Source organism: Corvus cornix, chromosome 3 (genome assembly GCF_000738735.6).
Source record: "Corvus cornix cornix isolate S_Up_H32 chromosome 3, ASM73873v5, whole genome shotgun sequence".
Lineage (NCBI taxonomy): Eukaryota > Metazoa > Chordata > Aves > Passeriformes > Corvidae > Corvus > Corvus cornix.
Window position 1 is genome coordinate 41,993,559 of NC_047056.1, and position 26,573 is coordinate 42,020,131.

General features: G+C 46.2%; 2 protein-coding genes across 13 annotated transcripts in view; one reads left to right on the forward strand and one right to left on the reverse strand.

Moving 5' to 3' along the window:
* The window catches only part of CAPN9 (calpain 9), a 28,900-nt gene extending 26,778 nt beyond the window's left edge, over positions 1–2,122 (reverse strand). For 2 of the 5 annotated variants that reach the window (XM_019281155.2, XM_019281156.2), the window contains exons 1-2: positions 1,773–2,122; positions 1,453–1,678 (exon numbers count right to left, since the gene is read on the reverse strand). In XM_019281155.2, coding sequence (XP_019136700.1) covers positions 1,453–1,665 — 213 coding nt within the window. In that variant the 5' untranslated portion in view covers positions 1,666–1,678; positions 1,773–2,122. The remainder of the gene's footprint in view (positions 1–1,452; positions 1,679–1,772) is intronic. The other 3 variants (XR_002043700.2, XM_019281153.2, XM_010391563.3) reach the window with 3 other exon arrangements.
* Positions 2,123–12,834: 10,712 nt separating this feature from the next.
* On the forward strand, positions 12,835–25,886 carry AGT (angiotensinogen). 8 transcript variants are annotated; one of them, XM_010391561.4, is made up of 6 exons: positions 12,885–12,938; positions 15,963–16,132; positions 18,463–19,279; positions 22,895–23,159; positions 23,612–23,756; positions 24,207–25,886. In XM_010391561.4, the coding sequence occupies exons 3-6, from the start codon at positions 18,490–18,492 to the stop codon at positions 24,396–24,398; spliced, it is 1,392 nt and encodes a 463-aa protein (XP_010389863.1). In that variant the 5' UTR covers positions 12,885–12,938; positions 15,963–16,132; positions 18,463–18,489; the 3' UTR covers positions 24,399–25,886. The 8 variants fall into 8 exon arrangements, with proteins under 8 accessions (XP_010389861.1, XP_010389862.1, XP_010389863.1 ...); XM_019281330.3 differs by having other exon boundaries at positions 18,466–19,279; XM_019281329.3 differs by having other exon boundaries at positions 15,963–16,128.
* The last annotated feature ends 687 nt before the right edge of the window (positions 25,887–26,573 follow it).

Genomic DNA, 26,573 nt, shown 5'->3' on the forward strand with positions numbered 1-26,573 from the left:
CTCTCAGCCTCCCGAGTTTTATTTCTCGCTATGCAGCTCACAAAAATGTGGGGGGTGGGAATTGGAGTGTAAAGGCAGATGCCATTTGAGGTAACTTACTCATCCTGGAAATGTTTCCAGCTCAGCATACAAAGATCCTGAAGAAAACAGACCATTCTCCACTGCCCCCGCGTAGCATACACAAGGGCACACAAACTCTCCACCACATTTTACACCAAATTGTAACTATTCTGAAGCCCTCAAAAGACAAACTAGCAACAAACAGCTGGCCAAAGGAAAACCATTCTTTACGATTTAGTATCACAGCCACTCGCATTTTTGATGCCCCACAGCGCTCTACACCCACCTCACAGCCCTCTCCTGTGCTGGGCGGGCAGCCCCACAGGCCACCTGGCTTTTTGAAGTACAGATAGTGCCTGTGGGAGCTGCACTTACCATGTGTAGGGATCTCCAGTTTTTTTCATAACTGAACCTGGTCCAGGAGTAACAGCTTTAATTCTGTTCTGTAGCAGCACTATGGTAACTACCAGATGCTGAGGCACTGAATGCCTATCACTATGAATTAAGATAATTTAAACCCTTCTTTAAGCTTATTTTGTTGTTTTTCTCCCTTGGGATCAGTATCACCAAAGAAAAGTTTTTTTCCAAGGAAGAAGCTTTCAGACTATTAAAAAAAAAAAAAAAAACCAACCCAGAATAAACATCATTCATTAGCAAAGAAATGAAATGTTGCCACATTTTTTCTGTGGTTATTAGTTACACAGTGAAGTGGGGAGAAGGAACCTGGAGTGATGCTGGGTTTGTAATCTGAGAGCATGTGACTGGTGCAGCTTCAGGCTCTCACTGTGTTATTAATGACTGTTATGCAAGATGCATTAAGAGATACTCGCTGAGACCTTGGCTACTGCTGAATGGCTCAGTAACCACGGCATGCATTCATAATCTCAGTGTTTCCTGATGGAAGTAAGCAAGTACCTGTAAGACTCTTATACTCTGAAAGTTAAAAGGTTTTAATTTTTTAAGTTTAATATTAATTATGAATTTCCTACATTAACAACACCCAGTTTTGCACAGTTAGAACATTATCATAACGTATTTTACCCTTGATTCCCGGCATGCCCTCTTATTTTCATCTTTTGTCTGGCAATACTGTAAGAGAGAAGCTGATTACGAGTTCTTTATGCATGGACATAATACACATGCATAAGTGTGTCTGTCCAACGAGCTACACCTGAAACATGGGGTGAAGCCTTCCAGCCCTCTCATCCTGCAGCTCGAGCTCTTTGCGGGTGGCATCCCAACCCTGTGCCACTGCCCCTGAGGTGGGAAGGGTTTACTCCCACACTTCATCTCTATCTCCCCGAACACTCCACGTTATTTGGTGCAACCGCGAAGCACAGCGCTGCCTGACTTTTGGCAGGACGGGAGGAACGAACACAACGGCATACTCACCCCAGGCCTCTTCCAGACGAAGGGAATGGGTGGGTTTTCACTGAAGAAGAGAGAGGAGTTGCAGGCGGGGAAGTCGGAGTCCTCAAAGAGGACACCCCTGCGCAGGCACTCCCGCTTCAGCTCCTCGTAGCCCTTGCCCGAGCTGTGGGTGGCACGGGCACCCCCGGGATGCGCAGCTGGCCGCGGCTTCGAGTCCCGGTACAGGTAGGGCATGTCTGCCTCCCACCTGCCCGAGAGAGCCCCGGGAGAGAAGGCTTAGCTGGTGGTGGGGACAGAATGAGGAGGAGAACAGGTGGGAAAAGAGAGGGAAGCAAGAATACCTCACGTGCCTCGTGAACGAAAAGGGGGTGGAAAGGACTGGGGGGTGGGGGACCCGGCAATATCCTCCAGCCCTCCTCCGGTTCACCTCCTTGAGCTGCTGCTGTGTGAGACTGACCTCCCGGCTGCTCTGCACAGCACCAGAGACAAACACCCTGAAAGCAAACAGAGGAAGGCGGCTGGTCCCGAACAGCCTGGGAGCGGAGCGGGAGCGGCCAGGAGGTGCCCTCTCCTCCCCCGTGCCTGCCGGGCGAGGAAGGGTGTGCGTGGGTCCGGCAGCGCTCCCCACCCTGCAGGGGCCGGCGGGAGGTGCCACGGGGCCAGGATAGCTTCGAGGTATGCAGAACCCAGCCAGGGCAACTGAGCAGAGCCCACGGTGGGCTGCAGCCGCAGTGCGAGCTCGCCTGGTTCTCACAGGTGGGAGAGCAGCCTGGCCTGACTGCGGCAGGGCTGCCCTGGCGGGCAGGTGTTGTCCCCGTTGGACGTCATGCAGGAGGGACAGCAGGGCCAAGAGATGGCCGTGGCCATGGCCGCTCTGCTGGCAGGGGCCTGGGCGCAGGACAAGGGCTGGGTGAGCGTAGGAGAGGTGTGCAAGGCTAGTGGGGAGGACCTGGAGCAGGACACGTCCTGGGCAAACACAGGAACAACGCTAGAAAATGTCACCCTGAGGAGGGATTCTGATGGGCCACACACTGAAGGAGTTCTGTGTGTGCACTGAAACACATGATTTTAATAACAAATACATGCGTCCTTGTCACTGATTTCCAGGTTTCATGACCTGTTCGTCTGACCACTGCTGAAGGGTCTGGAGCACAAGTCTTACGAGGAGCAGCTGAAGGAGCTGGGGTTGTTTAGCACGGAGAACAGGAGGCTCAGTGGGGACCTTATTGCTCTCTACAACCATCTGAAAGGAGGGTGTAGCCAGGTGAGGGGTTGGGCTTGTCTCCCAAGTAACAAGCAGTAAAGCAAGAGGAAATGGCCTCAAGCTGCACCAGGGGTCGTTTATATTAGATACTGAGAAAATTTTCTTCATGGAAGGTGTTGTCAAGCATTGGAACAGGCTGCCCATGGAAGTGGTGGTGTCACCATCCCTGGGGATATTTAAAAGACGTGCAGATTCTGTGCTCAGGAACATGGTTTAGAGTGACAGACTTGGCAGTGCTTGGTTGGTGGTTGGACTCAATGATCTTATAAGTCTTTTCCAACCTAAATGATTCTGTGATTTTTCTGCTAACTAGCGTTCACCTGCACCATTGTGTTTCACACTGAAGAATAAAACACTGGCTGGAGAGGATGACAGGTAATGCACCGTGGATGCACTAAAGGAATAACACTCAGAGCCCAACATGGATATTCCTCTCTGCTTGGAAAGGGAAGAGATACCACCCTCTAGGAAAAAATTACAGCTCCTGAAGTATGAAACACACCCCTGAGTACAAACAGCGCTCAGCCTCCCCTTGCTTTAATTGGCCCTTTGGTGGACCAGTCGAGCTTGCTGCCAAGACATGATTTATAGAGAGCAATTAGGTGAAACAATTAGTTCCTTTCTGTTCTGCCATTTTTCACAGCAGTGCTGTGAGGAAAGCTTTCTTTTTCAGAGCACTTATTCCCATGTTTATTCCCCGTAATTGTATCTACTGTTGATGTCTACAGGCTCCCTGCTGAGACCAAGTTCCCATTGTCCAAATAAATGGATACTGACCAAATGTGTGAGAAAAGGCAGGCCTGGTGCTCCAAACCTGGCTGTCATTTGACCAAACTTTAGGCATGCAGAATAGACTCCAAGTTATTCACCTCAGCTTTTTCTACAGCTGATGAGAAGATCGAAACCTCCAGAAAGTGACTCACTGTGGACTCATCCTTCAGATCCCTCTGGAAATGACTGCGTCTTTCATTTGCCTGTAGACAGACCCTCATGGACTAGCTTAGGGTAGATGCCCAGATTAAATGCATACAGTCAAGTGAGAGGAATCCCAGACAGGGGGTTAAGGCAGGTAAAAGGCATTTTAGTGCCAATGCAAGCCCAGGGGTTGGAGTACCCAAAATCCCACATTCAGCCAGCAGTAAGACCAGAAACTTTATCCACAACACCTCTGTGTGGGCCAAGGCACATTCTCATACACCAGAGTAACATGCTGACTGGGGAAGGAAACGTTCGGTGCCCTAGACACAGACTGCACACCTGCTGTGTCCCAAGAAGAGCAACCATGGATCACTTCAGGAAATTTCTTCTTTTCAGAGTTCGGCTGCATATGAACATGTGTAGGCTGAGCTATATGGGTGCTTTTCCTGCTGCAGGGGAATGTAGGCAGATTCTTTCCTATGGGAACACTCTGGTGTGCAATAAGAAATGTTTTCATGCTGTAGCCTTTCTCCCAGAGGGCAGAGCCTTTCTCCTCACCCTGCTGCTTCATGTCACGACACTGCAGGAAACTTCATGTCTCTGAGATTTCAGCCTTGGTGTCAAGGCACTAAAAGTGCACAGGAGAGATGGTGCCTGGGGAGGCCAGGTGGAAAAAATAGGAATGAGCAGAAAACACTTATAAAATGTTTCAGTTCTTATGAAAATACAATACCTTGCCTGTCACATGTTAAGAGTCACAGGCTCATCTCTGGAAGGGCAGAAACAAACAAATCTATGTATCACTTACATACTTACCCCACTCCACAGTTTTACAAGGACTAAGCAGTTTTATTTTTTTACCATGAAATCCCCTTTTGAAAGCAGTGAAAGAGCATTTCTTCCCATAAATGACTTGTTATTCCTGCCACTTGGTGTTCTCTGCAGGTATTCAGGGTGGGACGAAAATGCAACACATGTTCTGTGATAGTCTCTTACGGACAAACACCAGCAACACGATCCTACTTGCTCAGGAGAGTGGCAGGCAGGATTTGAGCCACTGACCCCGAACATCTTTGCTCCTTAGGTCTCCTGGCCCAGTGAGCAAGAGCAGGGTGTATTTTAACACTCCCTGGAACAGCAGGTGAACGCAGGTGATGAGAGGCTGCGACACCAGCCCCTGTACATTTTCATTTGGCATGCTGTCACAGCAGACATATTGTGACATTTAAGCAATACAAGACAGTATTAATACTAATGTCTTGTCACACTGAGTAATAGAGTCCTTCCTCCATGATTCCACTGTCTCAGGAACTGTAGGTTTCCAGCCCACCAAGCCTCTCCCAGCAGGGGTGATAGTGCAGGTCTGTCCTTGGTCTGTGAAGGCAGTGAGTGAGTGCCTGCCAGCGTGTGAAAGCGCTGCTGGCCGAGAGAGAGCTGTCTGATCAAATGCAATTAGTTCCTAGTGGGACTGCTCTGGACACCATTAGGCTCCTGCAGACTGCAGAGATCTCTCTACAAGCCCCATGACCAGGCAAGATTTCAAGGTGACAGCATAACAGCATGAGTGATGCATAGGCTGGCAACATATGTTAAAGCTGAACACCAGGTTTTCTTCCCGGTACTGTCATTAAATGCCTGTTCCTGACACATCAGGAGTTTTATCCATTACCTTCAGCCACGGCAACAAAGCACTCGGGGAGTGTGAACACCAGTGCAATTGCAGTTGCCCACAGGCACCACCCTCCTGCCAAGCCACACTGTTCATCCCAGGACACCAACAGAGGGGGCCAGATGGGCATTGTGCAGAAGAAGCAGTGGCTCTGGCAGAGGGTGAGCATCTTCTGCCAAGAGCAGAGTCTCAGGCACACTTACTGCTGACAGGAACAGTGTAATTTCTGTCTGCTATTGGGTCAGACTTCCATGGACTTCTTATTTTCTTGAAGAAAGCAGAATGTCTGATTTGGTTTTCTGTGGTTTGAACAGCTTTTATTCTAGAAGAGACTCTTATTCACTTTCCAGCATAGTTCATGGGATAGAAGGTGACATAAAGGCTTGGTGTAGGAAACATCTATGGTTTCCACTTCTCCTTGGCATCCTTGCTTAGCATCATGCTACAGCTCTGGCTTTCATCCCCTGCTGTTCAGCATTTGGCATGTGCTTTTTCTGAGTCACACTTATGTAATTCCTTCCCCATTAACATCAGGTAGTCTCTGGTCATTCAGGATTTAAGTTGTTTATTCAAATGACAGCAACTTGACTAAGTCTTTCATAACCCTGTTGTCATTACACCTCCTGCCCTGTCAACAGTTTAACATTGGAGGGTTTATCTGTAGCCTTTGGCCTGACTGACCCCATGTTCTCCAGTGCTTGTTGCCTGCTGGCTAAACCCCTTCAGTGTCATCTGACCTTCTCTAAGGGACTGTTTTAGGGTAGAATATTTCATTTTTGTGCTCTTTCTCCAGGTGTTTGAGAGAAATGACTGGTTTTGTCTAGGTGCCTTTATTGTTCTCCTTATATTTGCAAAGATTTAAGGAAAGATGTTATGTGGATGGAGGTACTATCTGTGAAACTCAGCAGCTCTCTGTCCTTCCTCCTCCGAATCTGTGTGAAGTTACATAAAACATCTTTGTTCTGTCTCTGAGATTAGTCTCATTTCATACTTCTTGGCACCCTCTGAACCTTGCATTGATTTGAATCCAAATGCCACAGTCACAGTCACATGAAACCACGCTGTTTCTGATACTTTCCATTACTTTGGCTCAATGCAGTGCATGGATTTTTGCCCAGTGGCTTGCAGCCTGGCAGGCTTTGCACATGCTCCTGCACATATCTTTACTAACTGGGGACAACTTCTATTGCTCTAACAACAGCTGAGACCAGATAAAATTGAGCCCAGCTTGGGGCTGTTTTTGTAAGGACTTTTCTGTTGTATTCTGGCAATAAAGTTATACACACTTTTTCTGGAGGTGACATAGTTCACTACAGAGGGGCTGGAGTACCCTTCTCTCCCTCATTTCAAGGCAGAAGTGAGGCAGCAAGAAGGGAGGTGAGAAAGGTCAGCTTTAGGGGTTCTGCAAGACAACCTGAGGACTGTACAGCCCCACAAAACGTTGTGGACAGCCTGGTGAAAAATGGTAGAGAGCGATGAGTAAAAAGGTACAGGAAATCAAGGGGAGGGTTTTTAAGAAGTGCCATTTGAAAATTTTGCTGATTAAGGGGAAAAATATCTTGGAGGAATTGTAGGATATCAAAATCTCATTCAAGGGAGGATCCTAAAATAACAGTGAATGTAACAAGTCTGGTTGCTTTCACTGTGCTGTGCAAAAGCAATAGGTTCTTCTCCTAAAGAGGCATCAGTTTCCAATGTGGTCTCAGGATTAATGTGTGCTCACACCACCTGCAGCTTTGCCATCACTGCCCACTGCCATGGCTGGCTATGAAATGCTGGTATGGCCCAGCCATGCTGCAGGGCCGAGGGCAGGGGGTGCTGAGCTGTCACCCTGAGGGAGGGTGACCCCATGAGGTGGCTCCCCCACCACGGCCCAGCTTGCCTGGGTTACCCTGATGCTGACAGCACTCCAGTGCCAGAAGGCAGCTCTGCTCTGCCTGTCCCCTTTTTGCCCAGCCCATGGGCTACCACACCTTTTGCACACCCAGAAATGTGAAACATCTTTTTGTGTGCCTGGGTAAGTAAGGACAACATTATCTGTGCTGGCAGCTGAAGTCTCATCATTAGACAGCCATCAAAGTGCTTTACCCAGCCAAAGACCACAGCTTTCTGAGCTGTTGTTCCAGGCTTTTGTCAGAGCTAAACACACACTGCTGCATTAACTTATTACTTTGGGGGAGCAGCAGTTTTACAAACAAAAGAGGGCTTTTAAGATTATTTTTATTCTTTTTCTTAAGATTGTGAAACACCACGTGGCAGTATGGGAGAGGAGCCAAGTGGCAGTATGTCTTCAGCTCCCTGAGTCAGAGGCAGTCCCCTAAGGGAGCTCAGCTTTTCCTGGGAGCAATAGAATAGCTCTAAGATCACCCACTGATATTTTCTTTTTTTTTTTTCTTTTTTTTTCTTTTTTTTTTTTTTTTAATGAGAGGAGTTACGGTTTTCAAAGGCTTTCATCAGGGTGTGTTGCCAGAAGGCAATCTTAATCCTTTTCTCATCATGAATATTCTGGGCTTTATAATACTGTTCCTCTGATTTATCCCTCAAGCAGTAAGCTAAATTATTATTTCATGATTTTACAGTTAAAACAGAAAAGGTAGAAAAATAAAGCAAAGTAAAAATAAAAATGAACCCAACACTGCAGCATTTAAGCCTTTGCTTAAAAACCATCCAGTAAAAACAGAAGAGCAGGAAGTTCTGATCTGCCTGGAGACTGACTTTTGCCACTCTATTGAAACCCCAGAAACTTTAAGTTATGAGCTCTTTCATTATTTCCTGTAGCAAAAAAAATTACTGGATATAAACTTAACTTTCCCCTCCTCTTGCTTCCAGAATGATTGGTTACCAAAGGGCAGTAAGGTAATAACATTTCCAAATGTTGCTGGCCGGGCCAGCCCCGGCCGAGCCGGGAGCAGCGATGCGGCGGCGCCTCCGCACGGCGGCAGCTTCGCACAAGGAGACAGGGAAGGGATCAGCCGCGGTCCTGTGGCTGCGGGAGCGGCGCCGGGATTAGCGCCGGCATGCACACCGCTCTCCTTTCCCGGCACACTTCAGACCTGCCGACACTTCCACACCGGCACTGGCCGGGGAAGTTGGTTCCCAAACCTGCGTGGCAGGGCTGGAGCTGCTTCTGAAGGAGTGGGTGGGTCTGTTTAGCACCCCTACCAAGGAGATCCTGCGAGGCTCTTGCAAACTGGGCAGCCCTAATGCTGCCCGGCTCAGTCGCTCTGCTTTCTAGCACTCCTTAGTTGTGCACCCCTCAAATTAACGCCAATCTGAAAGCCCCGCCCATATCTCAGGTTTCAAAAGGGTCTGTAGATTGTATTTGGAGCGTTGAAAATTCCGGCTGCTGTCCCAAGAGAGTTGCAGTTTTGCTCGTGTAGCTGGCTAAATAGGATTTGCTACGGCTCCAGAAGATGGAAGAGTCCCGTAATGCCTGGAGTGAGGAAGGCGCCAGTCTGTTCCTCACTAATGAACTGCACAAAGTGCATATGATTAAAAACACTCCTCGAGTGAGGCAAGAGACCACCACAGACAGTCTGCTCAGAGGAGCACCAAATAGAGCCCAAACTAGTGGAGCCCTGCTGATTGCAACTATTTGCCCACCCAGGCAGAAGAACAGGAGGAGGGGTGGAGGTGTCTTGAGAGAGGCTTGGGAAAAGATAAAGGGGAACCTGAGTTTGTGCAGGGAACACGGATATCCCATCTTCCAAAGGTCTTTATATGGCTATGCTTTGAATTTCCAGGCTAGGAGACAACAGCTATTGTGCCCTGTGGACAGTTTGGCTGGGGTACAGAAATTCAAACCAGAGTTTCAAAATCTCAGTAGTGCCACAAAAGATCAGCCACCCAAGGTATCACTTAGGAGATCCCCAGGGAGTAAATCTCTGCTGAGCTTATTGCAGCACCCTTGCAATACTGAGGGCAGTTGGATGTTTGGTGGTGGAGGCTTTTGGAGCTGAATATTGTGGCAATTCCCCGACAGTCACCGGGCTGCTTCCCTTGCTCAACTTGGGTAACATCTTTAAGACTTCAGTGGCTGACCCAGCTGGTAAATATTGGGACAGTGCAAAATCCCTCCCTGACACGAAGGCATCTACCAGAGATCTGATAACAAAGCTGGCACCAGCTCTTTCAGGCAGGCATTTTGTTGTGCTGCTCTGCCGTGCAGCTCTTATCCAAGGGATGAAGATACAGCATGGTCAAAAAGGTAACACACTGGGCTGGGAGTAGAGAAAACTGGCTGTTTGTCCTTGAGGTGTTGCCAACCTGTTGCACGACTGAAGGTGATTCATGTCACCTCTTTGTATCCACTTTTACTCTCAGGACAGGCTGCTCTGTCCTGGCTGCTTCAGTCTGGGATTGTGTCCTGCTCCTCACAGGCACAGCATGTGCCACAGGAAAGGACCCAAAATCAATTACATGTTGCTGATATAACTGTTAGACTGCAAAGTATTTTGAGATCCTCAGGGAAGGAGGTTTCCTCTGCCCACACGCATAGTGGGCCCACAGTCATGCCTCTGTGTGCATGTGCAGGCTGTGCACAGATCATTCTAAAAATGCTCTTAAAAACTGCAACTTCCACTGGGACAGACAAAAAAAAAAGGCTACAAAAATTTGAAGCAATCTTTACGGTCAGGGCCTGCAAACACAAGCTGTGACAAACCAAATGTAATTTTAGGCTGGAATATGTACTAGTGTTAATATAAGCTTTCTTGAGAAGCTGAAAGAGACGGCAAGATGGTGATGCTCCCTCCTTCAACAGGGAGGATTTGTGTCACTGCCAGGGCGATGGCAGGCCAGGCAGCTGGCTCAGCCAGGGCACCTCTCCTGTGAGGAGGGACCACCATGCCACACCAGCCCTTCCAGAGAGGCCCTGGCCACCTGAGTCAGCTCCCAGGCTGCCCACTCATCATGTGCATTTTGGCATCATCCAGGCAGACACGCTCTTTCCCTCCACCCCAGCACAGGAATGGCACACGTGATCCTTGGGTTTATGGGAGCCAAGTTACCAAGTTTTCCACTGCTCCTTGCTGTGAGAACCCATGGCAGGAGCAGGATAATCCCTCTCTTTCATCATCTGTACTTTGAATGTTATTATTGAAAAGCATTTTTGCAATCCTCTTTACACAAAAAATTGGGCAAGCTGAGTACATCCCTCATGCTCACCAGAAGCTTTCACAGAAAAGTGGTTCCAGCCAGCATGGGCAGAGGTCAGGCATACAGAGAAAACACAGGAAAAATCACATGAAAACCTATTCCTGTTTTATTAAAAAAGCCAAAAATGTATTACTTTGCAACTGCCTTTCCCCACCAGAGACAGCAAAAATAAACAAAATCAGGCCCATGGCAGCTTGCTACAATTCCCACAGAATGGGGGGAAAAATGGTTTACTAAAGTATAGAAACTTGCCTGACATGTTGCCAAAGTGGTACTCCTTTCCTGCTTATTCACTCTGGAAAAAGTCACCGACTACTCTGTGTGCAGCTGAAGTTAAGCCCATGGGTCTGGCAGGAGACAGAGACACATTTCAGACCCCAATGCAATAACTCTGCTGCAGTTAGTACCTATACCCTGATTAAAAGAGAAAAATACTGAAACCTGGCTAATTAATATTAAGAGCCTACCCACAGTTTTTGAAAATTGTTCATATTTTCCAGGGTTTATGTTGATTTTGAAGAGATAGCAGCACATTCCTAAATGCTCTGTGCACAGGAACAATGCTGAGGCTGAGGGTCAAGTTTGCTGAGTGCGGTGTTTCATTAGTATAGCTCTACTGAAAGAGTGTCTTCAGTCTGTGCTGCAAAATGAGCCAGCATAAGCTGGCCTCAGCTCAGACATCTCTATTTCTGTTGCAAGTTGAAGATGAGCCCTTAGAGAAGAGCAGGAGAGATGCTGGATCAAGCAAAATTCATGACAGCTGGCTGTCTGGGGATTTCCTGTGTTAGCAATCACACCTGGACCATCACGTTCTGCAGAGGCCAGTGACCATGCCCTCTGTTATTTCATTTAATCTCTTTTTGTACCAAGACCTTTGGTCTCTGCAGCATCCTGTGGCAGTGTCTCCTGCAGTTCAAGCATGCAGAAGGGTTCTTCCTTTACATTTGTTGCCTGATAATTTCACCAGGAATGCACTGATTCCGGCAATATTACAAAAGAGCAATTCAAGACTTTCTGTTCACCCTCTGCATTTTATGTTTATACTTCCCATACCACTGGATTCTCTTCCAAATCGAAATGTCTTGGTCTCTGTAGGTACTCTACTGCTCTACAAAGTTTTTTTCCTGGATGTCTCACAAACAGTGGTTCTTCCATTCCATCCTTATGATCGACTGCCACACCTAAGGTGGCCACTACAGCTGCTGATGAAGGAATAGTCTCCAATCTTCCTTTTGTCAGATCCTGCCACCCAGGCATTCTCTTTTTCCTTTTCTCCCTGTCCTTTTCCCAGTGCCTGTTTGCCCTCTCCATTTGGAGCCTCATTAAGGCTCCAGGCTGTGTTCCCTTACCAAAACAGATGACAGAGTGAATGTTGATGGGATGTAGAGGGTCACGATTACCAGTGTCAACTCAACAGGCTGTATAAACAAACTGTTTGTGGCCTATTTCTCACTCAAGATAGGCTTAATAAAAGAAACCCTCAAATTTAAAATGAATTATCTCTCCCCTCTCAGGCTCAGTTTAGAGGCATAGAAAGGCACAGAATTAATTTCTGGGCATAGGGCAGCAATATGGGATACACATCATAAAGTCACCCCAAGACAGCCATGTACATGCTATTATGTCCAAATTAGCCATATATTAATTCATAATCTATGTATGTCAGACATGCCAACTCAAGTTAGGAACACCTCATGTGAAGGTCTGTGGTTTGAGCCTGTGATTTATTATCCCTCCTCCAGGACTGCTGCCTTTCAGGAGACAAGAACATCATCACAGGAGCACATCTGGCCCTTTTGAGTTCAGGTCTCAGAGCAAAATTTGGGAAAGCTGGAAAACAAATGGAACAAAACAGAATAAAATATTTACTATTGTGTCTCCTCACAAAGTGCTGAATTTTATACAGCTTTTCCCAGAACTATTTAGATCAATGAAAACACTTTTTGACAAAGTGGAGACGCAATGTTCTTCGGCAAAAGAACAGCTGCCTGGTCGATCAGTCAAAATTCTAGCTTGGACACAAACATTTTCCCGTTCAAGGCTGAATTACATGCTGCTGTCTGTAGTGGTAGTGTTCCTCTGCCATGGTTAAAATTTTTGAAGCCCTTTTGGAGCTATTTACATGAAGAAGTGCTGGAGCACCATCACCAAGAGATTTTTCACGGGGCAGGGCAGTGCTTCCACATTAGCGCTTCAGAACAGTGAGGCTGACCAGATCTGATCCCTAGGATGGCTGCAAGGAAACCCATAACCGCAGCACCAGTGTTTTTCCACCCGTCTTTGCTTCCTCTCAGCAGCTACCATGAATAACAAGCAGGAAAAACAGAGGCAGGTTTTGAAGAGAAATGAGGGCAGTTGGGCGGGGGGGCGGGGGGGGGGGGAGGCAGGCCTGGCTTATGCAAGAGTGGGTATAAAAGGGGGAGCCAAGTACCCCTCCAAAATCGGAGAGTGGGGCAAAAGGAGAGAACACACCTCACCGCTGAAGAACAGGTTTGAGAGGTCTGTGTTTCTTTGTACTTTTACTGTGGCTGTTGCAGGGAGAGATTCATTAGAAAACATGTGTGGGCCACAGGCTTGTTTTGCATAGGGGATGCTTGTAGGAAAGCTTTGCTTTCACCTTCTTTGGTTCCTTGTTGCCAGAAAGCTTTTTGCCCAAATTCAGCGCAGTGCAAGTTCTCTGGCACAGCTCTCTTTAAGGGGAAAAATCCTTGGGCACCAGATAGGTGAAGGGCAGGATAGAGACTTTGCTTTCTAAAGTTGAAGCTCTATCTTTAAGCACACTCTGATTCCTAAAACCATGGCAACCCAACAAAAAAAGCCTGACAACAGAGTCCACATATAGTAATTGGAATAATGCTCATGCACTCCTGCTTAAAAATGGCTCAGAAGTAAAATGAAAGACTAACTGTAGTTAAGGACTACTAGGATGAAATGTGTTGCCAGTGTGGCAGGATATGTTCTTCGTACTCTGAAAACTTCTCCTTTAGAAGAAACTGTTAGAAGATAAAAGACAAAGATCTAAGAAGTGCGCTGGTGTGTGATGCATCTTAATAGGGGAATATTAATTGAGTGAGCACAAGTGAATGGCAAATGAGGGGGGGAGCTGTGTCTGAGCTTTTTCACATAAGGTGAAATCAAACTTTCTCCCTCATTACTGGGGCCAGCCAAATTCCCAGTGGTCCGAAGCAGGAGGAGCACTGTGGTGAAAACAGGACACTGAACATTTCCTGGTGAAAATTCTCTTTCTGGAGAAAGCTAGGTATTTTAATTTGATTACTTTATTGATGGGGGGGTAAGGATGGGGGGCAAAAGATAGACTTCTGTATTCCTCAAAGACATTGACCATTTTTTATCAACAGAAAGCAATAGAACTGAATGCATAAACACCAAAAGAGATCCAAAGGTCGAGTTGGCTGAAAACCTTGAGAAAGTTCAACTAAACTGAACTTTCTTTATGTGGCAGAGCCACCAGACCAGCATGCTGGAGTTGTTGTTCAGGTGCCTCCTGCTCCCACTCTTCTTCAAGCCAGCATTCCCTGCAGCCAGGGATGCCTGATGTAGGGCTGGTACTTACAGCAAAAGGAGACGAACAGCTGCAGCACGGCTTGGTCATGACCTTCAGGGGAGCTGGAAGCAGGAGATACCCAAACAGCAACATCCTCTGGATGCTACAGCACAAAGGCATAATGATTTAAGGAAAAAAAAATACAGTGGTTGAGGGGTTTGTGATTTGCCCTTTCAGTGTTTATTGTCCACAGCAAATATATAACTCTGACAGCTGTACTATATATTATTAGCACCACTTGTAGCTTATTAGCCAAAGCCAGTAATTCTTTTTAGTAAGGATACTTTTCAGAGTTTTACAAAACACAAGGTGCCCTTCCATGAAACAGCCTTTATTTTTGTGCCCTCAATACAGAGAGTATTGGGCTGGGTTTTCTTTTTACCTGTGTTCAAGCCTCATCTAGAGGGACACAGCAGACCAGCTCATAGGCTCAGCATGGTCTGGCTCTTTGTGCACACTGCTGATGCCTGCCTAGTGCCTCAGGTGGACCCACATGGGTGGTGGTGCAGGAGATAAAGATTTGGGCTGTGCTCACGTCCCACCCTCAGCTCCACTGGCCTCTAAGGGACCAGCTGTCTCCCCAGGTCTGCCTGTGGGAAGGACTCCCCAGGGTAGAGGGGAAAGAAGGGGAATGGCAGCCGGAAACCTAACTTGATCTTTTGGCATTTAGCTGAGCGAAATGTATTTTTCATGGAGGAACTACTTCTCCCTTTGCTTGTATTCTTAGCTGGGCTAGAAGCATTTTAAAGCTGTCTGGAGATGGTGCAGATGCTCAGGGATTGTTCTGTGGGCAGATGCTTCCTCAACTGAGATGCTCAGGCAGCATGAGGACAAAACACCTTGAATATTTCAAGCTGTTTGTTTAAGCCTTCAGTGTGTGATAGCACGTTATACAAGCCTGGGCTCAGAACCACTTTTGGACCTCATTAGAGTGAAGGTAATCAGTTTGTTTAAATGAAAAGCAGAACTGCAGAGACAGAAATTTCTCATCTCTTTAGCATTAGGCACCTGGCACACAGCCCTTGGGCTGGCTGGACTCAGCTGTTCCTGTCTCCACCTTCATCTCCACCAGCTCCAGCTGCCCAGGTGCACTGAAAACATTCCCCTCTCTCAGCTCTCTCCTTGAACCCAACATGTAGCTGGGCACTGCGGTACAAATCATGCCTGACTGGCCCTCTAAAATCAAAGCACAGATGATAAATCAGCCCTAGTCCTGTTAGAGCCATGGGATTTTAACTACTATGAATAACAGGGGCACTGAACAAGACCCGGTCTGATCAATTGCATTATCCCTGGTTTGATTCACTGTTTATTTGCTTAAATAGGAAGAAAGGGCATGCCAAAGTTGAAAGATTGTTTCAAAAGCAGCAGAAAGATCTGCAAATCCCAACCCCTTTTCCCAAACAGGACTTGGGAGACTGAGACTGGGAGGGATGAAGTCTTTGTGATCCAGCTCTGGCAACCTCACCTATCTGGCTTTCATCTTCTCTATTTCAACACGTTTTGTTCAAGAGGAGAAAGAACAAAGCCTTGACATTCTGAACAGATCAAAAGGGAAAGAAGGGGTAAAAACTGAGAGCTAAATCACTTTATTCTGCAGTAGCATACACACCTCACACACTGGTGTGTCCCCAGGCTGCAAGGTAGAGATTAAAGGCAATTTACCTGTGAAGACAAAAATCTGATCCAACCATACAACAAATATAAGTACAAAGAAATCTGCATTCTTTCAGTCTGGCCCAAAATGAGGTATTTTCAGCTCCTATAATCAGTTATTCTGCATAGTAAAACGCCTGTGTCTGTCTTAGTAAATGTGTAACTGCAGACTGCACAAGTGCGCTGGGTCTGGCTAAAGGTTGTGTATCCACCCCTGGAACTTTCGATGCAGCTGGTGTTAAGGCAGGTTCAGGTTTCATTGGGGCCTGCCTGGCCTGAGGTAACTTTTCTCGGCCCCCCAGGCTGTGATGTAAAGCAGCTTTGCGCAATGCCGCCGCAGCCGTGTTGAAAGGGCAGAATTCCGCCCGCAGTCCCACCGTCCCGGGGGGGAGAGGTGTCGTGAGGAGCTCGCCTGAGGGACGACAGCATCGGAGGGACAACAAAGGGGCGACACCCCCCAGGGCAGAGGCGAGTAAGCACTCTTACTGGATTTGCTTTGAATGCTGCTCTTTCAACTCAGGTGTTCACGCTTTCCCAAAGGGCTCGGGGCTCTCTTCTTTGGCCAAATAAACGAGGCTGACTTTCCATAGATGGGGCTTAGGGTAAGTGCTTGGCAGTGAGAACTGCTCCTCTTGCTTCTGGTCATGGAACAAAAGCTGACAGGGGGGCTCCGGCAGCCAGAGAGAAGTGACCACTGGGTGCCAATGGTGCCTAATGGCACAGCCTGCCTGGGTGGCACAGGGTCACCCTCCCTGCTGTGCAGGAAAGATTAAGTAATGCCTCAAAAGAATGGTATGATGGAGAGAACGGTGTGGGGAGGGCATTCCTTCTAATTTGTGGCTTTTTGGCTCATTTTCCTGAGCATCCCAATGGGAAAAATGCATTGAGTAGTCTAGAAATCCACTAGCACAGTAGCTGGGCTAACTGTGAAAGTGAAGTTGGGAAGGCACCTCCCAAGATAATTTTTTAACCAGTCAGAAGCAATGAATAAGCTCTGTCATGCATGTCACATGCTACCAGCAGGTTTGGGGAGGTGAAGAGGGGCCAGGAGCAGAGGCGACAGCAGCACAACTGTGCTGCCCATACAGTAATTTAGAGGATGAGGTGGGAGTTAATGGGGAAGAACAATCCTTGGGTGAAGGCACAGGGACAGATCCACAGCAGGTCCTCCCCTGCATGCCTTTGGGGTGCAAATATTTTCAGGCTTGACCTACAGGCATTCAGTACGAAGACACTTAGACATCCTGAGTGACCATCACAGCAACAGAAACTCCATTTGCAAACTCAGCAGTTAGATAGGAGCCGACAGCCTGGGAATGTAGATATCCATGTTAGCTGGCATATGTACTTAGCAAGATATGTCTAATTACCAAGCATCTGCACATCTCCATTTTTGTATGTGCAAGAGAGTGGTGATACTGGGATATTATTAGGTATTAAATACTTGGGGACCCCTCAGGGGAAAGAATATGGTTATGCATTGTAAATTAGGCTGGGAAGGGGCCGGGTCTTGAATAAATAGATTTAAACCCAAGCACTTCCACCCTGTGTAAAGTGTTGGTGAGACAGACATTGCTCTGTGTGCTCTCAAAAGGCTCAGGCTTCCAGAATTACAATACCTGACAGACTGGTGCGTCTCAAAAAGCCTTGGAGAAAGAGAGCAGAGAGGAGGGCTTGGGTACTGCCAAGGCATTGATAGCATTTTGCCCATCCAATGAGCTCTGCAGAACTTGAAATGGGTGAAAGAGGGTGAACAAAGCTACAATGAACAAGGAATTACTAGAAGAATAAAAATGCAGCTCTGAATAACAGCATTTTGGCTGATGATATGCATTACAGATGCATAATTTTCAACACATTTGGATTTCAAATACACAGATTAACAGTCATATACTAGAAATCCAAGAAAGGTGTACAGCAGAATTACCAAAAAGCTGAATATAGGAAAAGAGAGAATTCTAAAAACATAAAATTTGTCAGTGGGTATACATGTGTGTGTTTGTGTATCCATGACATTCTCATTCCCAATATGCACGACATCCTTTGTAAAACAAGAGCAGCAGGTGGTTTTTTAACTCAGGAGAAGACTGCCTGAAAACCAAAGTAAAACCCAGCCTAACCCTTCTAATTATGTATTCAGATATTGAAGGTTTTAGTGTGAGCACTTATATAAGGGAGCCTGGAGTGTGTTTGCCTAGAAGCTAGAATAAATGTTTGCACTGGGCTATGAAAAGATACCATGCTCTGCTAGTGCCAAGTATTTTGCTGACTAGACATACAAAGCAGGATCATTCCATGTTTGGACCTTAAGAGAACTGGTTTCCAAACCCACTTCCTGCATAACAGCAGGCAAATTGCTTAGCCTGTCCGTGTGTCAGCAAAGCTCAGTGCAGCAGTTTGCAGAGATGGCTCTGACCAGGTCCCAGGAACAAATGGTGTTGCATTTGTTGCAAACCAAGGTTTTGCAGAAGTCGCATGCTCTAGGTTTGCAGGCATAACCAGCATCCACAACCTTTCCCATGCTAAATCCTTAGAGTACTGCAGTGGGTAATGGAGTCACATCTGTTTTACCATTTCCCACCTGCTGCCATTGGAACTGGTATCTGTCTCATCCTGGGCTTTTGAGGGGGCAGAGTCAGACCAAACACCACTAAATACTGAAGTTCCCACCTTTGTAATGCCAATGCAGCAGTAGCACCTCAGTCTGTGATTAAGAAAACTGTACTTAAAACAGTCTGAGTCCTTCCAGTCTCCTTTCCAGTCTCCTGACCAGTCTCCTTTCCTCCTCATTCCTTCTTTCAGCAGACACTGTGGAGGCAATTTTCCAACATGAATCTGGCAGCAGATCTTCTCTGTTTGTTGGCTTGTCTTACCGTGGTGACTTGTGACCGGGTCTACGTCCATCCTTTCAATTTGTTTTCTTTCAAAGAGAGTGACTGCGACAAGCTGGAAAAATTGGTTCAGGAGGGAAACACCATTGTCCCTGTCTCCATTGAGTCCCAAACCACACCTGAGTATGAAGGTGACGTGAATGACAACAACAAGCTGGAAGCCCCAAGCCTCAATGCCTGGGGGAAGGAGGAACGGGGCTACCTGAGAGACTTGGTGTACGTCCTGGGTATGCGGTTTTACAGCACACTGCAAAAAGCACAGAGGGGCCAAAATGTGCTCCTGTCCCCAACCAGCCTCTACAGCTTCTTGGTGTCTTTCTACCTGGGCGCCTCAAACCAGACAGCACTTGATTTGCAGGGTTTTCTGGGATTTGTTCCCCCCTCTGGAAACCCTGACTGCACTTACACGGCAGTCGGAAATAATTTACTTTCCAGCCTGAGGACGATCGAAAGGCTTGCGAACAGCGGGGACGAGGAGCTGCTCTTCTCCAAGACACTGAGCCTGTTCTCTGCCCCTGGCCTACCCCTATTCCAGCTGTTCATGGAGCACTTGCTCCTCAGTGCTGATGCATTCTACACCCGAGCTGTTGACTTTACAAATCCAGGCAAGGCAGCAAAACAAATAAATGCCTTTTTGGAGGCCAAAAGCCAGGGACAAAGCAAGTGCTTACTGGCAGACATCGACCCAGCTGCCGACCTGCTGTTTGCAGTGGATGTCCGCTTGGCAGGTATGAGGCAGCACTGCTCATTTTGGGAACAGGCATGGGGAAGGATGGGCGGTAACCCTGCTCCTGGGAAGGAAGCGAGGTCATGCCTGGCCAGTGGGGAAAGGGAAGGACTCAGATAAAAGGCTGGACCTCTGCTCCCCACCACTGTGCCAGGGGTCCTGCCTGCACTCTGCCATGAGCCAGCAAGGGCAACAGGGAAGGAGGAGTGGGGGGGATGGCATCCAAGAAATTTTCCTCATCCAGGACACTAAGGATTAGGAAAGGTGCGGGAAGGTGCATGAGAAAGAATTGCACAGCATTTCTGGCAACAAAGGAACTAAAAGTCAAGAGGGGCCTCCAGCAAGGTTGATCTGGGTGTAGCTTTAAAGAAAGCCAAAGTAGCTGGGAGTAGCAGGCCAGAGGTACAGATACAAAAAAAGCTAAAAAATATAATGGGCATGACTCCTCCAGTGGCTATTAAACACAGAAGTCTGGAGGCAACATCTGGCTCAGGAAGCAATCAAACAGTTGCTTTATCAGTTATGGAAGCAGGGCAGCTTCTACAAACCTAGAAGAAAGAAGGCAATTATTTTCATTGACGCTTCATTGCCTAGAGTCGTTCCATGCTGCTGGCCCAGAAATCCCCCTGCACTGCAACTGAGCCTTCTCTTCTGAGTGTAGCCACTTTCCTAGATCCTCATCAGTGAATGTAATACCAAAGACTGCACACTTCAGACAGCTTGCCTACCTGTAACAGTATTTCAGAAAACTTGCAGTGAGCCCTAAGTTCCTGAGTGGGCCTCTACTGCGAAAGGTGGAGTTGTGCTGTCCAGAAAACCTTTTTGTGCCTCCATCTTCCCACCTCAAAATTGGATGTCAAGTTTTCTTTGCCTTTCATGGGTGCTGTCATTCTCTCAGCAAGCTGTGTGCATCAGCTTTCTCTTCATTGCAAGGTCTACCACAGATACGATATTACAAAAGTAATTGTGTTACAGACTCGAGCATGGTCACAAGAGCAGATTTTTCCTTTAATAGAACCATTTTTTCCTCTTCTCCTGTATTGGAAACTTGTAATTTGCATAAGCTTAGAAACACATGCTCAAGGGTCTGCCTCACTGGGTCAACTCTACTGCCTCCTCTCTCTCAGAAGGTGCATTTGAAATGTTGTAGTCTCCACATGTGGGATGGACAAAATTGGCTCAAGAACAAATGAATTACATAAGCAACTCTCTTCTAATAAACACAGAACATGACTTTAGCATTTGCTTTGCCATTTGGTTGTGAAGGGGCATCCATGACAGCTGATGCTGTCATGCTCCTTGTCTGTCCCTACAGCTGCAAAATGCAAAAAGTACATTTTTTGCTCTGGAGCATGTTATATATGCTCTGAGATGCTATTAACAGCCATAGCATTGCTAAAGTGACATGAATCAATACAAAACAACAGCTAAATGTTCCCATGTTCTCAAGTGTTGTTCATTTGCACACAGTTTTTCTCACATTTGTACACTTGCTGCCAAGAAGGGTCTGCCATTTAGAATTCAATGCAGAACATCAGGTGCAAGTTTCACTGATAGACGTAGTGTTTAGTTCTTTGGGGTCTTTTTTCAGTTGCGAAATAATTACAAAATGTATGAAAATAGCACTGTGGGACTGCACAATCTTAAGCACCTCCCTGGTTAAACTCTCTTGAACAGACAACTTGTACCAACTTCATTTTTAACTAGAAATTTGTTAGGATGTTTTTTGCTTTTGTTTGTTTGTTTTGGGGTTTTGTTTGTTTGTTTTTTAAGTAAAAACTTTCCACAGAAAGTCATGCTCTCAGTAAGTTTGTCAGGCTGGCATAAAGCCTGTATTATAGAACATGGAGATCATCACCTGAAGCAGAGACATACACCATTTATTTCCTGCACTCCCAAGTCAGTACTGCAAACTACTATTTTACCCTCCCAGGCTATGTCTTTGCTCTGTGACTGACAGCATTTTTCACCTCAGTCATACTGTAGACACTGGTTTCTTTCCTAACCCAGTGGGGTGCCAAACCTACATCTTCTGTGTCCTGATGTGAGAGATCTCCGTGTAAGAAGCCACTTCTTCCAGTGTGTCAGCTCTCACCTTCTGTAGATGGAAATGGCCATATTAGGGCCCTTCAGGAGAGTGCATACCCAGTTACGTGTCTGAGGGCACACCCTCACCTAGCAGGGAGCCATTTCCAACACTGGGCTGCTGATTTGATACTGTTCACAACTGGCACAGTATTAATGGACTCCCTCCCAAAGTCAGTAGCAGAGCTTTGAAATTTTGCAGTATTTTCACAAGAATATTTAAAAGCAATTACTACCTCATCTTGTTACATCTGGCTACCTGCAGGCTCTGTGCTTTGTCCTTCTTACAGTCTTGACTTCTGCAAATTCTGGTTATACAGACCCTGTGAAAGTGTCTCCTTTCTGCTTGCATTCCTTATTCTTACAAAAGAAAAAGGTGAACAACTCTAATTCCTTATTCTTAGTTTGGTTACACCTTCCCCATCTCCTACCTGCCGCTTCTTTTGGTGAAGTTAGAGTAGGTGAAAGTGCCTAAATGCTCTTTTAATGCAAGCCCATTCAAGAGGCAAGTGTTCATATGCTAAAAAACCACTTACTGCAGATTAAATATGTTAGGATCTAGCATTTAACTGGATTTAATGGAGGAAAGAGTAGTTAACAGTACATCTAGACCAGCTTCTATTTTAAATTAATATATAGTAATTAATTTAATGTAAGGAGCTGCTTTCTTTACTACAAAATATACATCTGTTTTCCTAATTCCGTAATTCCACTAAACAATTTCAAGATTTCTGATCTCTGCCCTTCTCACTGAGGGCAGTAGTTTCTTTAATGCTAACAGGATTATCTGTCCAACTGGGCAGCAGCACGGATCTATGGCAGTGAGAAGATAACATGTTGAAATGCAAAGCTGCACAGAAGCAGTGGGAGGTGAGAGCAAGGATTCTCATAGTTGTGAACTGGGAAGGAAATTTATTTTAAGGTCTAAGAACTGTTCAAGTATGTCCTTTTTAACCTCCTTGACTCAACCAACACTTCAGTGTTGTGCTTACAACCTTCCCCATTGCTTTGGTTTGTAAGATGGTAAAAAGGGTGAGACCTCAGGCAGAGCTTGTGCTGCCTTCCCTCTCCTGAGCCCACCCAGCTGCCTGAGAGTGCTCCTGCAGCAAGGGCTGGCCCTGATGGATGTGCTTCCAAACATGCCATCACCACACTCAAGGGAAAGAGAGGAAATCAAGCAGACCCTCTGCACAGGCCTGTGAGCCCCTGGGGACTATGTGGCAGCCTGGGAGGAAGCAGGCAACCAAGCAAGCAGGGACACTTTCCTGTCCCCAGGAAAGGCCACAAAGCCAACAGAAATACAGCAGCTTTGGTCACAGTCCTGATGATTGTGGTCCGTGCTGTGAGCTGGTACCACCAGAAGGCAGATTAAAGGGGGGATACATATGTTTACAGTAGCTAAATGTGATTTTATACACGCAGTCCTTCTCTAAGGCACAGTGTGTTGTTCTTAAAAAGACTGGCTAAGGGGCAGAGGGGAGTAGGGAAAAGAGAGAAGAATCGATTTCTCCTTTCTCAATCTGTTTTTCAGTGAATTTTAAGCAAGCCTTCCTGCTCAAAGAGCCTCAGGAATTCTGGGTGGATTCAAACAAAAAGGTCTTGGTCCCTATGTTGTCTATCACGGGGACGTTCAAGTACAAAACTGATGCCAGTGGGGCTTTTTCTGTGGTGGAAGTCCCCATCAGCAAGACGGCGCTGCTGGTGCTGCTGCAGCCCATCAATGGCACTGACCTGGAGCACGTGGAGTCCGAGCTGACATGGCAGTCCTCAGCCTGGCTCCAGCAGCTGTCCCCAAGGTAGGGAAGGGGCACATGCACCCTCCCATAGGGAGGGAGGGGATGGGGTGAGCCACACAGGCCTGCCTGCTCACCTGGGGTCGGATCCAGCCAAGGAGGCTTTATTACCAAGCACAAAGAGAAACCCCCTGCACAGCCAGGGGGCTCACTTCAAAGGAGCTCAACTTTGGTGGGATCAGCTTTTTATCTGGGGGTATTTCAAGGAAATGAGCAAGTCCCGTTGCATCCCACCCATGAAGTGGGATGATCTGGGGTTTAGCAGCAGACCCAGGGTGAAATCTGGGTCAGTTCACACTTGGAAACAGTAACAGGCACCCACTGTGTTTGTGCCCCCACACCAAGCACTTGTTGCAGCTGTTTTCACATGCCCATTCCCCAGGACTGCCCAGCCACGATGTTTTCACAGTGGAGAACAAGCACTCACTTGCCTCTCTCTCTCCATCTCTCTGCAGAGAAATTAAATTAACGCTGCCGGCATTGACACTTGAAGATAGCTCTGATTTACAGGAGCTTCTTGCAGATATGGAACTGCCGGCACTGCTGGGGAAGGGCGCAGATTTCAGTAAGATAAGCAACGCCAGTATAACAGTTGGAAAGGTACAATATTATCACCGGCATTCAAAAAAAATCATGCTTCCTGCACAGTTTCAGCCTCTTAAACTGAATAAATTTACCTAGAACAAAGCAGTCAGAGCCATGTAGGGGACTGAGTATTACATACAGTGTATGTTTTGGATTTAGAAGGAGAATAATGTTGATAACACAACAGTTTCAGTTGTTGCCAAGTTGTGGGAGGAATGAGTGAGCAGCCGTGTGGTACTCAGCTGCTGGCTGGGGTTGAACCATGACACAAGGGTAACATGATTACAGACCAGCCCAGTGTAAAAGCCATTATACAGCTTTTGCATGTTATGGACAAGTATTCCCAACACTTTTTTTAAACATCTGTGGAGTACAATGTGCTTTATTATTTACTCAGACTCTCATTTGTCCCATCACGATCGTGCTCTGATGACTCCAGCGTTACTCATATGTTTTTCCTTTCAGGTAATAAATAAAGCCTTTTTCAAACTGGCCAGTGATGGAACAGATCAGCCAGAAGAGCCCGCAGCACAGAAGGAAGATGGGGCGTACGTGGATGTAACACTGAACAAGCCATTCCTTTTTTCTGTTTTCGAAAAGCAGTCAAGAGCAATGCTTTTTCTTGGCAGAGTAGTAAACCCTCTGCATGAGGATTAAATGCAAACACAGAGGATAAGAAAGGAGTGGAATGATGCACATTTCCCATCACCACCTTCTTATTCATCAGATACTTTTGTGATGTTGTTGAGTGCTCTACTTAGCTTTGAGATGAAGCAGTTAGCATTTGAAATACAGCTTTTTGAAAGCTAACACCTTGCAACATTTCATCCTTGTTCATCTATTTCATGTGAGGTGACTGACATCCTTCCTCCAGCTTCCATTTATTGTCTCCCTTTTGCTCCTAGTTCCCTTTTTGGATGCCGCAGGGCAGGGCAGTGTTTCGATGCAAGGCATCACCTTGAAAAAACAGATATATAAGCAGCATTTACTATAGAAAAGAACCTCTTCATTCTTTAAAAAGATTTTTTAATTGTATGGTCAGTTTTGCAAGAGAGACCCCCTTTTACATTGCAGTGAAGATTTTACAACTATCCACAGAGATTTCTAGCTTCATCAGCAACATTTCCCTTCAAAATGCTGCCAACAGCACAGGCAAGCTTTGCTTGTCCCACTGAGACAAGATTTTTTGCCTTGGAAGCAAAAACATGCTTAGAGGAAGTTTCTTCTTTCTGCAGCCCAGATGGATATGTTCACTTCTTAACTCTATGGAAATGCTAAAAATAGGGTTTGGTAGTACTAATGAACTGTGATGGATAAATTCTCAGAGTGTGACAGAATTATCTCTGATTTTTTTAGGGAAAAAAAACCAAACCACAAGGTCTACTATTCCAATACAATTCAATTTCTTGGATTACTTTATAACCTGTGAGGCATTCCTTACAGCCTTATAGCAAAGAAGGACATTACTGGTTAGAGTCCAGTTCTGTAAACTTTAACATCCAAACCATATGTTCTTTAAAAATAGCATTAATGGCAACAATATATATTAGTATAAATAGTGGATGTGGCGCTGCTTCTTGAGAATAAAATGATTACAGCAGTCCAGTCCAACTCTTAACAGAGTCATAAAAATTTGGATCATTAAAGTGGAACAACAGATTATTAGATGACTGTTGAATTAGGAAGTGAGGAATTGGGAAACAAACCTTGGTACTAAGGAAAGCCTGGAACAAGGATTTCCACGTCCCATCTCTAGATTTATTGTTAGCACTGATGGCACTTAGGAAATAACTGCAAGCCTCTTTGGCATATCATGTGAGACATATCCCACAGCGCACAGCAGCTCATTATCATCCACAGTGGTCGAAATGTGTATCTAATCTAAATGCACTAATGCCAGCAGCTTGCTATCAGTGATGTTGATATGTGACACATCCTTGTAGTTTAATGGAAAATGCCATAACATTACAAATAAAATAACCCTCAAGAATATTAGCCTACAGCATCCATGTATTTATCCGTTTATATTGTATGTATTCCAGATGCTCTAACATCTAAATATTGTACTTGTTTATATACAGAAGTAATTAAGTATGAATATGCAGAGTGGAAAGACACAAATAAACCCACTTCCAAGTTTCTTTGCGACAGTTCAGTTGGGCTTTTGTCCATAAATAAGTTCAGGCTTCTGAAATCTGCTCCAAATCAGATTTATGTCTTTAAGACAGTAAGTTGCATATTATCAAGCACTACAGCCAATGGCATAGCTGTAAGAATGAAAGCGGCAGCTTCATAATAATTTAAATGTTATCCCATTTACTTGTTGAAGTCAGAAGGTAGCATTAGCTACAAATGAAATTTCAGATCATGAAATGTTACATTTTTATGAAGAAGATGGAAAATAAGGAAGGGAGCCCCTGGATGCACTGACAAAGTTCAGGGGAAAATGCCCTTATCCACAGACAGGGGATCCATGCTCTGGGACTCCATACCCTGTTTAGCGGGTAAAGGAAGAAAAACAAAAAACCAAGCCCAGTAAAAGCCGCATGCGGGTAAGGCTGGTGCCAGGGACAACAGTGTGGAGAGAGCAATGCTGGGGCAGTGCCGCGCTGGCCTTGTCATGCCTTTTGCAGCTGCAGCGTCCCTGGAGCTCTGGGCTTTGCGGTTTTCTCAACCCTAACCCTAAGTATAACCCTAACCCTAGGCAGAGCATTAAAAGCCACATGGGGGTAAGGCTGGTGCCAAGGAAAAAGTGTGGCGGAAGCAATGCTGGGGCAGTGCCGCGCTGGCCTTGACATGTGTCCTGTTCCGCTGTATAAAGGGAGTCGGGGA